This window comes from Phaseolus vulgaris, chromosome 7 (assembly GCF_000499845.2).
Source record: "Phaseolus vulgaris cultivar G19833 chromosome 7, P. vulgaris v2.0, whole genome shotgun sequence".
Taxonomy (NCBI): Eukaryota; Viridiplantae; Streptophyta; class Magnoliopsida; order Fabales; family Fabaceae; genus Phaseolus; species Phaseolus vulgaris.
In genome coordinates this window covers 22,671,060-22,685,736 of record NC_023753.2, presented here as the reverse complement: position 1 = coordinate 22,685,736, position 14,677 = coordinate 22,671,060, and the positions used below count along the sequence as shown (strand labels likewise).

At 36.6% G+C, this 14,677-nt stretch overlaps 1 protein-coding gene across 1 annotated transcript; it reads right to left on the bottom strand.

Annotated features, from left to right (window-relative positions):
- Positions 1–12,985: 12,985 nt before the first annotated feature.
- Positions 12,986–14,108, bottom strand: LOC137828245 (glycine-rich cell wall structural protein 2-like). The gene has a single exon (XM_068634728.1). It carries the CDS (start codon positions 13,988–13,990, stop codon positions 13,334–13,336), a length of 657 nt encoding a protein of 218 aa, XP_068490829.1. The 5' UTR covers positions 13,991–14,108; the 3' UTR covers positions 12,986–13,333.
- Positions 14,109–14,677: the final 569 nt, after the last annotated feature.

Below are 14,677 nucleotides of genomic sequence, written 5' to 3'. Positions count from 1 at the left end.
GGAGCCGATGGAGAATTCAATTTCAAAGAGCTAGAAGAATTTTGTGCTGGAAAAGGAATTGAACATGAAGTTATAGCTCCTTACACCTCACAACATAATGGAGAGAAGAAATAAAACTTTGTTTTATATGACAAGGTACATGCTCAAAGGCAAGGGGCTGCCTCATAGCTTTTGGGGAGAGGCTGTCATCACTGCATCTTATATTCTCAATAGGTGTCCTACAAAAAAATTGGAAATTGGAGACAACTGTACCATAAACAGTTTTTTCTGGACTTAAACCAAATGTTAGTCATTTGAAATATTTGGTTTTTTGCGTTATAAGCATATTCCATATGAGAAGAGGAAGAAGTTGAAAGATAAGAGTGAAGCTCTTATCTTAATTGGATATCATTCAACAGGTGCATACAAGTTGTTCAACCTAGTCAACCAGCAAATTCTCATCAACAGAGATGTTGTAGTGAGAATACATTCTGGAATTGGAGTAAATTTATAAAACAAATTTATTGTGTTTTAGAAGACAATGGGCAACAATAGGATGAAGAACATGAAAATACAGTTGAGCCAGAATCTAGAAGATCACAAAGGCAAAGATTTCCTTCTTCTAGATTAACATGTTATGATAATTTGATCATTGATGAAGGGGAGTTGGTTCACTTAGCATTTGTGGCAGACATTGAGCCAATAACTTGGAAGGAGGCAATAACTGACAGGGAGTGGAAGAGTGCCATGATTGAAGAACTGGAATCACTGAGAAAAATGAAATCTGGGAATGGCTTTGCCAAAGGAAAAAAGACCAATTGATGTCAAATGGTAACATAACCAAGCATAAAGCAATATTAGTTGTTAAGGTTTTTTTTTTGCAGAAACATGGAATAAACTACAGTGAAGCATAAGGTTTTTTTTTATGATTGTTGTGGCCAGTTCTAGAAATTGGAAAATCTATCAAATGGATGTTAAATCTGCATTCTTAAATGACATTTTAGAAGAGGAGGTCTATGTGACTCAGCCACCAGGTTTTGAAGCAAAGGATGCCAGCCACAAAGTGTTCAAACTCAAGAAAGCACTCTATGGACTCAAACAAGCTCCTGAAGTGTGGAATAAATTGATAGATTTGTTTATGCTCAAGCTACACTTCACAAAGTTCTGAACCAGTTCTAGAAATTGGAAAATCTATCAAATGGATGTTAAATTTGCATTCTTAAATGAAATTTTAGAAGAGGAGGTCTATGTGACTCAGCCACCAGGTTTTGAAGCAAAGGATGCCAGCCACAAAGTGTTCAAACTCAAGAAAGCACTCTATGAACTCAAACAAGCTCCTGAAGTGTGGAATAAAATGATAGATTTGTTTATGCTCAAGCTACACTTCACAAAGTTCTCAGTAGAATATGAAGTGTATGTAGAAGATTAGTCTGTATGACTGTATGTGGATGATCTGTTAATCACAGGGAGCTCAATGACAAAGATTGAACATTTCAAAAATAGGTTGAAAGTTGGTTTTGAAATGACAGATTTGAGAATGCTTAGTTATTTTCTGGGAATGGAATTTGTATACATAAATCAAGGTATTATCCTACATCAAAGGAAGTACATTAATAAAGTGCTCAACAGATTCAATATGGATCAATGCAATGGAGCTAGGGTGCCTCCTGCTTGAAATTTGAAACTGACAGAAGCCTTGGAGGAGAATGCAACAAATAGTACTTTGTTTAAACATATTGTTGGAAGTTTGAGGTTCATTTGCAACAACAGACCTTACATAAGCTATGCAATTAGACTAATAAGAAAATTCATGTGTAATCTAAGAGCCTCTTATATGGCAACAACAAAGAACATATTGAGGTATCTTAAGGAGACAACAAGGTATGACTGATTGTTTCTACTAAGCTTGATGAAGATTGTTTGAGGCTTGGAGTGATTTAGATTGGTGTGGTGATAAAGTGGGAAGGAAGAACACCTATGAATAATTTTTTTAAATATCTGAAACCACAAATTTCTTAGTGTTCTAAGAAGCAAACTGTAGTTGCTCTCTCATCTTGTGAGGTAAAGTATATAGCTGCAACAGAGACAACTGTCAATGTGTTTAGCTTGAGTCTGTGCTTGATGAATTGAAGCTAGATCATGTGATTCCTGTTCAACTTTATGTGGAAAACCAATCAGCCATCAACCTTGTAAAGAATCCAATCCCATGGGAGGAGTAAAACACATAGAGACCATGATATGATTCCACTAGCCAAATAGAGATGATTCTTTGACATTCTATGGAATCAACTTGAGTTGGAGATAGCTTAGGCACTTTTAATAGAATTGGATCAATGTTCTATGTTTCAAGAACTCACCAAAACTTGCACCAAACACCAAACTCATATGGAAGATCCATCTATTGTCAATTGAACCGAACAAATTGTGTATAAAATCAAAAGGACCGAATAGAAAGCTACAAAACTGAAATTGAACCGAACAAACAGCAAGAAATGAAGAAGAAACAACTAGGAACAGCCAAGGCAAAGATGAACCGAAGCAAATTCAGAAACAAGATAGAATACCGAATGAAAATGCTAGAAAAGTAAACTAAGACATGATTTAGCTTCAAATGAACTAAGAGATGAAAGAAAGAAGAACTTATGGAGATGGAGGCTTTTGGTTTGGTGATCACGCCACTTGGATGGTGAAGGCTCCAAGATAAGTGAGCTAGTGCCGCCACTTGAGAGAACCAAATGCACTCAAGATAAGACAAGGTGAAGGAGAAGACAAGTTCTCACAAATTCTCTCTCAAATTAAGTAGAGTTTCTCTATTACTAATTTCCAATCTGAATTTTACAAGGTAAACACCTTTATTTATATCCTAAGAGGTGCTGAAATGAAGAGCTAATTAAATTCAAAATTCCCCCCAAATGACATAAAAGTGGCGCCAATCCTAGAGCATGAGGAAGGTGTGACTTCCTCTCTTAGTTTGGCACCTCCCTCTTACGCCTACACCCCTTTACTAAGCTCACACCCCCAAGCTTCCTACTATTTTCCTAAACTAAAGACCTAAAGATGCTTTTACAAAAGAGGTTTCTTATGTTTCCCTCTAAGCACCTTCAAACAAAGATATTACAAAAAGAGAGAACAACCTCCCATTATTTCTTAATGCTTTGAATTGACTTCTTGTAAGTCTTTGAGGTGGGCTACCAACTCCATGAACGTCTAGCACTTGAGCCTCTTCCTCTTCTTGTCCTTGAGTATTGGCCTCCATTTGGTCTTGAACTTGATCTCCATCATACTCCCCGAGTTGGAGAGAATTCGACCACGAATTCTGGAGACCTACCGAAAAAGGAGTTAGATCACTGATATTAAATGTATGACTACCAAGGTATCTATCAGGCATATCTAACTCATAAGCATTGTCATTAATCCTCTTGAGGACTTGGAAAGGTCCATCACCACGAGGCATTAGTTTGGACTTTCTTTGAGTAGGAAAGCGATCCTTCCTCAAATGAAGCGAAACCCAATCACCTTCCTCAAACAACAATGCTTTTCTCCTTTTATTGGCAAGTTCAGCATACTTGCCAACCTTCTTCTCAATTCTCATCTTGATGTCTTTACGCAAAGTTTTCACAAAAGAACCTTTTCATCCCCATCTTTGCACAAGACATCTCCAAGAATGGGAATAGGAAGAAGATCAAGAGGTGTTAAGGGGTTAAACCTATAGACAACCTCAAAAGGAGAATCTGAGGTGGTAGAATTTACTACACGGTTATATGCAAAATCAACATGGGGTAGTAAATTCTCCCACACTCTAGGACTCCCGGAAATGAGACATCTCAATAGTTGACCTAAAGTTTTATTGACCATTTCGGTTTGACCATCGGTTTGTGGGTGACAAGTGGTAGAAAATAAAAGCTTAGTACCAAGCTTACCCCACAAAGTCTTCCAAAAGTGACTCAAGAACTTTGGATCTCTATCGGACACAATAGTTCTAGGAATCCCATGCAAACGAACCGCTTCTTGAAAGAAGAGGTTTGCAATATGGCATGCATCATCCACTTTGTGGTAAGGAATAAAGTGAGCCATCTTTGAAAAACGATCCACTACCACAAAAATGGAATCCTTTCCCTTTGATGTCTTGGGTAATCCGAAGATGAAATCCATAGAGATGTCAACCCAAGGCATTGAAGGGATAGGGAGAGGAGTATATAGACCATGGGGATGCATCCTAGATTTAGCCTTGCGGCAAGCTATGCATTTATCACACAAACTATGAACATGTTTATGCATATGAGGCCAATAGAAATGTTCATGCAACACATCCAAAGTTTTAACAACCCCAAAGTGACCCATTAATCCTCCCTCATGTGCTTCTCTAACAAGAGATAATCTAATTGAGCATTGGGGAACACAAAGACGTTTTCCTTTGAAAAGAAAGCCATCTTGTATAAAAAAGTCTGTGTCCTCCTTTAAGACACTCTTGATAGATAGGAGAAAAATCAAGGTCATCATGATAAAGATCTTTAATGTGATCAAAGCCAAGATATTGAGAACCCAAAAGGGTAATCAGGGCATATCTTTTAGAAAGTGCATCAGCCACAATGTTTATTTTGCCTTGCTTGTGTTTGATCACACAAGGAAATTGCTCAAGGAATTCTACTCACTTAGCATGCCTCTTGTTAAGCTTGTTTTGGATTTTCAAATATTTAAGAGATTCATGATCACTATGAATCACAAACTCTTTAGGAAAAAGATAATGTAGCCAAGTAAACAAAGCCCTAACAAGTGCATATAACTCTTTATCATAAGTGGAATAGTTGAGATGACTTCCTTTCAATTTCTCACTAAAATAAGCTATGGGGTGGCCCTCTTGAAGGAGAACAGCCCCAATGCCTATGCTTGAAGCATCACATTCAATCTCAAAGGTTTTAGCAAAATTAAGAAGGGCTAAGATAGGAGCATTAGTGATGGCAAATTCATGAAGTTCTTCTTAGAATCATGTGAAATATGGTGCGGAATCCATGGATGTGTATGAGCAAGATCCTCCTAAGAGCTATGGTGATCTTGAAGGTGCATGGTGTGTATGGAAGTTGGGAGGTTCGGCCAGCCCAATGAGAGGTGAAGGATGTGAAGATTAGAGCCTAGAAACTAGGTAGAAGCAAAGCTTGGCACAAAGTTGGCAGCATAACTTTACTATCAATAATCTTGGAAAATACAAGAGATGGCCTTCCTATTTATAGGCTATAGGGCCGTAAAAGCTAAGCTAATTCCTAATGAAATGAGAGCCAAATGAAATGCACAATGACAAGGCACATGGCACATGTGCTCATGACCGGCCAAGTAAACAAGTTCTAGAATGTTCACTCATTTATGCTTTCTATCACTACTCTAATTACTAAGCACCCCTAATGGGCCTCCATGTAACATGTACAAGGCTTCTCCTTCTAAACCGTAGCTTTGACCCTTGTGTGCGTGAAGTGCTTGGTCCTAGACGGTCTAGGCTTGCTCCGAGACGCTCCTTATGTAGTCGCTCCTCATCATGGGCTAGACGCTCTCCTTTTGAGTCTAGACGCTCCTCATTATGGGCTAGACGCTCTCCACGTGGTTCTAGACGGTCTAAACTTGGAGCTTGGCTTTTCATAGTGTGGTGAGCTTGGGCCTCTTCCATCAATTAGTCAATTTTTCCTTCAAAATATCAAAAGCTTTTTGTTGTGCTTCTCCCCATTGAAAAACCACATCCTTTTTTACTATATCATTGAGTGGTGCGGCTATTGTACCAAAGTTAGGTACAAATCTTCTATAAAAAGAAGAAAGTCAATGGAAACTTCGGACTTCATTCATGGATTTAGGTGTAGGCCAATTTTGAATGGCCACCACCTTAGCTTGATCCACATGGACCCCTTTGCTACTCACAACAAACCCTAGGAATTCTATATGATCAAGTGCAAACATACATTTAGCAAGGTTAGCATACAAATGTTCCTTCCTAAGGGTTTCTAAAACTTACCTAACATGCAACCTATGGTCTTTCAAAGATAAGCTATAAATGAGTATATCATCAAAATAAACAACAACAAACTTACCAATGAAAGGTCTCAAAACATGATGCATGAGGCGCATGAAAGTACTTGGAGCATTAGTTAAGCCAAAGGGCATAACTAACCACTCATATAAGCCAAAGTTGGTCTTAAAAGCCGTCTTCCATTCATCACCCGGTTTGATACGGATTTGATTATAGCCGCTTTTAAGATCAATCTTTGTAAAGATTTTTGAACCATGCAATTCATCCAACAAATCATCAAGCCTAGGTATGGGATGCCTATACTTAATTGTAATGTTATTGATAGCCCTACAATCCGAACACATTCGCCATGTGCCATCTTTCTTAGGGACAAGGATAATAGGCATAGCACAAGGGCTCATGCTATCTTGGACCCAACCTTTTTCAGTCAAAGCCTCCATTTGTTGGCGAATTTCCTTGGTTTCACTTGGATTGGTTCTATAGGCCGAACGATTTGGCAAGGAAGATCCCGGAATCAAATCAATTTGGTGTTCAATCCCTCTCAAAGGTGGAAGGCCTTTTGGAGGATCTTGAAACACATCTTGAAACTCCTTTACCAAATTATCCAAGTCATGAGAACTATCAACAAGTGGTTCTAACTTAAGAGGTCTAGGGATAGCTAAGAAGATAGGACTGTGAGCCACTATTTCCCTTTGAACCTCATGCCTAGACACAAGAAGTGTAGGCTTAAGACTTTTTTTATCTTTTTCACCCTCCCTCTTTTTCTTCATAATGATTTGGTCCTTATGGACTTCTTTTGGAGAGAGAGATTTTAAAGTAACCTTGTGACCATGGAAATCAAAAGAAAGTTTGTTGGTAAAGCCATCATGAAAAACTTTTCTATCATATTGCCAAGGCCTTCCCAAAAGAACATGGGTTGCTTCCATGGGCACAACATCACATAATACCTCATCTTTGTATTTTCCAATGGAGAAATGGATGAGGACTTGTTTATTCACAACTATTTCTCCTACTTCACTAAGCCATTGCAATTTGTAGGGCTTTGTATGAGAGATAGTAGGCAATCCAAGTTTATCTACTACTCTTGTACTAGCCACATTAGCACAACTACCCCCATCCACTATTAAAGAACAAATTTTGTTTTGAATAAGACATCTTGTATGAAAAATATTTTCCCTTTGACTTTCATCAAAAGGTTGTGAAACTTGCCTAAGAAGTCTTCTCACAACTAACAAATCTCCTTCAAGTGGACTCTCACTCTCATGCTCACTAGACGCCCTAGAAGGTGAAGAATGCCTAGGTGAATCCGAATCATGCTCACTCATGACAATGCCGTTATGCACAAACATATTCCTTTTAGAAGGACAATTAGCCGCAATGTGACCATAACCCGTACACTTAAAGCATTTCTTACTAGACGATTTAGTTGGGGATTTAGGCCTAGAAGTAGAAGGCTTAGATTCCTTTAGTTTGAAAGAAGAATCTTTGGAAGGAAATTTAAAAAAAGACTTTTTGTTCTTCCAAGAATTGTTGTAGTAACCATCATTGGGAGCATTTTTGAAAGAATTTTTCTTAGCAAGTTGGGCTTCCACCTTCATTGCAAGATGAACTAAAGAACCCAATGATGAATACTCTTGTAACTCAACAACATCTTGAATATCCTTCCTTAGACCACTCACAAACCTAGCAATCATAGCTTCATCACTTTCTTTCAAATCAACTTTAAGCAAAAGCGTTTCTAATTCCTTATAATAAGCATCCACACTTAGCGTGCCTTGTTGAAACCGTTGGAGTCTCAACATGAGGTCTTTCCTAAAGTGTGGTGGCACAAACCTACGGTGCATTTGATCCTTTAAAGAGTCCCAAGAGTCCACGGGAGGACCCTTGTGATAGATAATGTCCTTTACAACACCATGCCACCATTTCATGGCATAATCACTAAATTCTAAGGTGGCTAGCTTATATTTGTGCTCATCTAAGATCTCATGGAGGTCAAAAATCTGTTCACATTTAGCCTCCCAATCTAGATACACATTAGGATCACTATCCCCATTGAAACTAGGAATTTTCACCGAAGGTAGCTTGGCCTTTGCATCACGGTAATAACCATCTTCACGTTTATCTTCATGAGCATAAGGTGGTCTATAGCCATGAAAGTTGGGTTGAGGTCTCCTTCTTCTATGTTCTTCTTCACGTCCATGATCATTGGAAGAGCCTCTTGATGAAGGTCTATGAGAATGTCGTGAACCATGGTGAGAATGAGACGATCTAGCTTGCTGCACTTCAAGGCTTTGCAATCTTTCCTCCAAGCGTCTAATAGCTTCAGCTTGTTGTGTAATAGCTTCATCTTTTTGTGTAATGGTTCGCTTGGCCTCTTTTAATTCACCAAGGACAAAAGCTTTGCTAGGAGAATGCTTGTTGTAATACTCATCACTGGAATAAGCAGCCATTTGGAAAAGAAAAACAGCAAACAACAAAACAGCAAACAAAGTTAAGAAAACAAAGTTAGCTAAAATAATTTGGAACCAATTGCCAAAGTGAAGTGGCACTGAAAAATCACTCTCAAAGAAAGAATACTCTCTGCACCAAGCTTATCTTGAGGCCTTAGTAATCCTCAAATGAAAGATGCCAAAGCAATAGCACACAATCTTCAAAGCACTTCACCACAAAACCAAGGAATAAAGAAAGACAAGCAAGAAAAGGTATTAGCAATAAAAGACTATAACAAAAGGAATACTAGATGTATGACAAACTCAAAGATTAATGAACAAAAGACAAGCAAGAAAAATAAGGTACTCAATGAAAAAGAAGGCACACAAAAGATACCTAATGAAAAGTACTAGAGTAGATGAAGAAAACAAAAACAGAACTACTGGAAAATATTTTTTATGCAAACTGTGCTTGATGTTCACTGATTTAACTGGAACAATATAAAGCGAACATGATTATGAAATTTTAACCACAGAAACTTCAAGATCTTAACTCAACAATGGCACTGGAATTACTCAAAAAAAGTAAGCCAATGAATTGAGATAAATTTTTCAAAATCACTGCCAGATTACCGTATTTTTTTCGGCAAAATTGCACACTTTTTGTTTTTGATTTATCATTTTTTTTGTACTTTGAATTTTTGAGTACTTCTTTTTTCTATTCTTTTATAACAATTTAAAGAACACAAATCCAGAATTTCAGAAATTTCCAGTGAGTAAATCAATTGCAATAAATCGAAGCAGTAAGCACGTTTTCAGTAAAACAGAGGAATCCTAACAGGAATGAAAAACAGAATTAAGAACTAGCAAAGACATAATGGAAATGATGTATAGGAACTTGTATAGAACTAAAATACAAGTATGAACTCAATACTAAAACAGAAAATGCACAAAGGATCAAGAATTAAACTCAGAAAACCGTATTACACCAAAGCAAGAAACAAAAAATTCAATAAAAGTACTACAAGAAGTGATGACATTCTTGGAAAAACATGACTATGACAAAACTTGTATGGATTCAAAAAGGAAAAATACACAAACATATGATAGGCACAATTAAGAAAACAACAATAAAACTCAAAATAAGCCTAAAAACAGAAATGTAAACAACAAGAATTATAGAGCTCTTGAATTAAAGTGCAACACAACTCAAAATTAAACAAGAACACACCTAAACTCTAGATACCACATGATATGATTCCACTAGCCAAATAGAGATGATTCTTTGACATTCTATGGAATCAACTTGAGTTGGAGATAGCTTAGGCACTTTTAATAGAATTGGATCAATGTTCTATGTTTCAAGAACTCACCAAAACTTGCACCAAACACCAAACTCATATGGAAGATCCATCTATTGTCAATTGAACCAAACAAATTGTGTATAAAATCAAAAGGACCGAATAGAAAGCTACAAAACTGAAATTGAACCGAACAAACAGCAAGAAATGAAGAAGAAACAACTAGGAACAGCCAAGGCAAAGATGAACCGAAGCAAATTCAGAAACAAGATAGAATACCGAATGAAAATGCTAGAAAAGTAAACTAAGACATGATTTAGCTTCAAATGAACTAGGAGATGAAAGAAAGAAGAACTTATGGAGATGGAGGCTTTGGTTTGGTGATCACGCCACTTGGATGGTGAAGGCTCCAAGATAAGTGAGCTAGTGCTGCCACTTGAGAGAACCAAATGCACTCAAGATAAGACAAGGTGAAGGAGAAGACAAGTTCTCACAAATTCTCTCTCAAATTAAGTAGAGTTTCTCTATTACTAATTTCCAATCTGAATTTTACAAGGTAAACACCTTTATTTATATCCTAAGAGGTGCTGAAATGAAGAGCTAATTAAATTCAAAATTCTCCCCAAATGACATAAAAGTGGCGCCAATCCTAGAGCATGAGGAAGGTGTGACTTCCTCTCTTAGTTTGGCACCTCCCTATTACGCCTACACCCCTCTACTAAGCTCACACCCCCAAGCTTCCTACTATTTTCCTAAACTAAAGACCTAAAGATGCTTTTACAAAAGAGGTTTCTTATGTTTCCCTCTAAGCACCTTCAAACAAAGATATTACAAAAAGAGAGAACAACCTCCCATTATTTCTTAATGCTTTGAATTTACTTCTTGTAAGCCTTTGAGGTGGGCTACCAACTCCATGAGCGTCTAGCACTTGAGCCTCTTCCTCTTTTTGTCCTTGAGTATTGGCCTCCATTTGGTCTTGAACTTGATCTCCATCATACTCCCCGAGTTGGAGAGAATTCGACCACGAATTCTGGAGACCTACAGAAAAAGGAGTTAGATCACTGATATTAAATGTATGACTACCAAGGTATCTATCAGGCATATCTAACTCATAAGCATTGTCATTAATCCTCTTGAGGACTTGGAAAGGTCCATCACCACGAGACATTAGTTTGGACTTTCTTTGAGTAGGAAAGCGATCCTTCCTCAAATGAAGCCAAACCCAATCACCTTCCTCAAACAACAATGATTTTCTCCTTTTATTGGTAAGTTCAGCATACTTGCCAACCTTCTTCTCAATTCTCATCTTGATGTCTTAATGCAAAGTTTTCACAAAAGAACCTTTTCATCCCCATCTTTGCACAAGACATCTCCAAGAATGGGAACAGGAAGAAGATCAAGAGGTGTTAAGGGGTTAAACCCATAGACAACCTCAAAAGGAGAATGTGAGGTGGTAGAATTTACTACACGGTTATATGCAAACTCAACATGGGGTAGTAAATTCTCCCACACTCTAGGATTCCCGGAAATGAAGCATCTCAATAGTTGACCTAAAGTTCTATTGACCACTTCGGTTTGACCATCGGTTTGTGGGTGACAAGTGGTAGAAAATAAAAGCATAGTAACAAACTTACCCCACAAGGTCTTCCAAAAGTGACTCAAGAACTTTGGATCTCTATTGGACACAATAGTTATAGGAATCCCATGCAAACGAACCACTTCTTGAAAGAAGAGGTTTGCAATCCTAAGCTAGTTATTTTTTTTTTGTTATTAGACTGTTTCTCTTTCATTCTAATTTAATAGTTATAAATAGTTGTACACTTTTGTTCAATACATTACATGAATATACATTTTTACAATTTTAATTCATATCAATTCCCAACAAAAACTATTCTTATTTATATTGTATTACTTAAAACCCTAAACTTAAATATGAGAGAATCTTTTGTTGATGGACCCTTTTTCATTTTGATGATAAAAAAACTCGACATCACTCGGTCTGAAATAGAATCACTTATATTTCACCTCAGAACTCTCCATGTTCTTTTTCGGTAAAAATAAATATGATTATGCTTATGATCCTAATGAAGTAAAAATTTGGTTTGTAAATAAAAAAAAAAGAAAAAGAAAGTCTTGTGCTCAAGTAAAATAAGATGATTAATGCGTATTTTTTTAGTTTATACTAAACTCAGGAAACGTGCAAAGTTAAAATAAGTTTCAGTGAAATGGTTTGTAGTTAACAGACAATTATCTGTGATAACTTTGCAAGTAGCTAGAGTAATAATGACAATTTAGCAATAACGCATTGATTGCACTATAATGAAAACTATCTTTGGTATGTATGCATGCAGGTGGAAGAAAAATATAAATTTATATTTTTTTTATTTCAAGGGCCTGAGATAAATTTCGTCTCATTCCTTAAATGATAAATGATGGTAAATATGATATGCAAACATTAAAAAGTGACATTAACCTTTTATCATTTCATGTTATTTTATTTAATCCATTGTTAATGAAACTTTATTTTTAATTTCTTTTCTGTTTGTATAGGATTTGGCCTTTCTATGAATCTTGTAAGGATGAACTTCCATTAAATGCAAGTTTCATGATCACTTGGGATCCCAAGAGAGGAACACTAAAATTTTGAGAATGAAGCTGGTTTTCTTCATGGAATTCTTAATATTTTGGATCATAAGTTGAAATATGTGGGTTTTTCTAGACTACAAACAAAATGGAAAATGAAAATGGGACTTAAAAGGTTTTAATTTCAACAAAAAAATCCAATATCCTCAAACTCCCATTAATTAAGATTTAGTAAGTCAACCTTTTCGAGACAGTAGAAATATTTCCACTGATATTATGTATTAATTTAATTATATTTCACACCGCACATTGATATTACTATTTTGTTTTAACATTATGATTAACCTAGATGCATAAATTATTTTAACAACTTGATACCAAAGTTAATACAGTAGCATATGCTTACTTACTTTGTGTTTTTTTTTTTATATTGTGCATTTATTAATATTGCTTTTAATAATATAATGGGTTGAATAAGAAATTAGTCCATGCATGGCATGAGTAACAGATGAAGTTGCATAAAAAAATAGTTGATGAGAAGCTTTTTTCACCCCAATAATATCAGTAATAAATTAATTACATTGTTTTATCATAGTATTAATAGGAAATGAAAGTAATGAATAATTTTGGGAGAGACTATGAACTAGAAATATTGTCTTTGATGATAAAGAAACGAGAGACTATGAATGTTAATTCTGAATCATGTACACTATCAAAAGTAACCATTCTATGAATAGTTAAATTGAATTCAACAATGCATTATTAATATATGATTCATATTTAGGCAATTTCGTCAATATTTTTTGCACCTCCAAAGTAAGATATATATAATAAGAAGAACCTATAATCATGGAACCTGTGTACTATACCTACCATGCATGCATGAAGCAGCAACCACCATGAAAGTGATCACACTGCAATTTATTTCTGCAAATCACATATAACATGGCAATACTATACCTATTATATTGTTATTATTATTACTATTATTATCATTATGTTTGTTATATAAAACAAAATCATCTCTTAGTTTAAGGGAACCAATAATTTCCTCCTCCACCCCAACCAGAACCAGACCCAGACCCAGACCCCAACCCCGACCGCGTTCCATTGCCAGAACCTCCACTACCACCTCCTCCGCCACCTCCACCTCCACCACCACCACCTCCATTTCTTCCTCCACTCCCACTCCCACTCCCACTTCCACTCCCACTCCCACTCCCACCTCCAATACCGATATCACGTCCTTCACCATTACTACCTTTAGGAGCGATGCCTCCACTTCCACCACCACCTCCACCACCACCACCTCCACCACCTCCTCCACCATTCGCGCCGCTACCAACCCCGATTCCGGAGCCAGACCCTGATCCGGATCCGGATCCAGAACCACCGGTATCCCCACCGCTACCACCACCACCACCTCCTCCACTTCCACCGCCGCTATAACTATCATTTCCTCCTACTGTTCCTCCACCAAACCCTTCCCCTTGCCCTTGACCCTCACCTGAGCCATACCCTGATCCATACCCAATACCACGTCCACTACCACCGCCGCCTCCGGCACCTCCAGCACCTCCAGCGCCACCTCTTCCGGCAAGTAACCTTTCTGGGACCCTGACAGCAAATGCAAGGTGCAGAATGAGCAAAGCAATGAAAGCAACCCCTAAGAGCTTGGAGCCTTGCATGACGAGTTAATGAATTTTGTGAATGTTGAAAAGGAGAACGTTATGATTTATTTATACGAGTGTGATGAATGGGTGAGAATTTGATACCATAATCTATTGCAGTGTAGTTAATCTGGTGGATGAGTCTGAGGTAAGAAATTAAACCCTATATATAGACTTTGTAAACTACACAAACCTTTTTCTTTTTCTAGTACATTCTTTCCTTAACACTGAATCACTTCCTATTCTATTATAAAAAATGTTTCTTTTTCACACAATAAAAATGTTATTTTGAATAATGGAAATAAAAAAATGATTGTTTATAATTGTGGTATGCTACAGTACAATTTTAAAATTTATCTATCTATTCACTTAAAATTTATATTTTATCAAAAAATTATTTTTCTTTAATCTAAGATTTGCAGCACTCATTAAATCTAGGGTGATGATCACTCTATACACTAAAAAATATACATTTAACAACCTAAATTTATATTTATTTTATTTTTTAACTTAAAAATTATTATATTATTATAATAGGTTTTGAAATGGGAGTTATCTATTTTGGAGTGTGAAAAGAAAGTTTTCCTTAAATCTATCTCATCCTTATTTTCAAGTAACGTGTTGCAGGGATTCCTTAGTTCTGCTGTCATTCCACTCCTTAGTCTCACTCTATCTCTTCTTATACACTATTTTTAGCTATTTTTT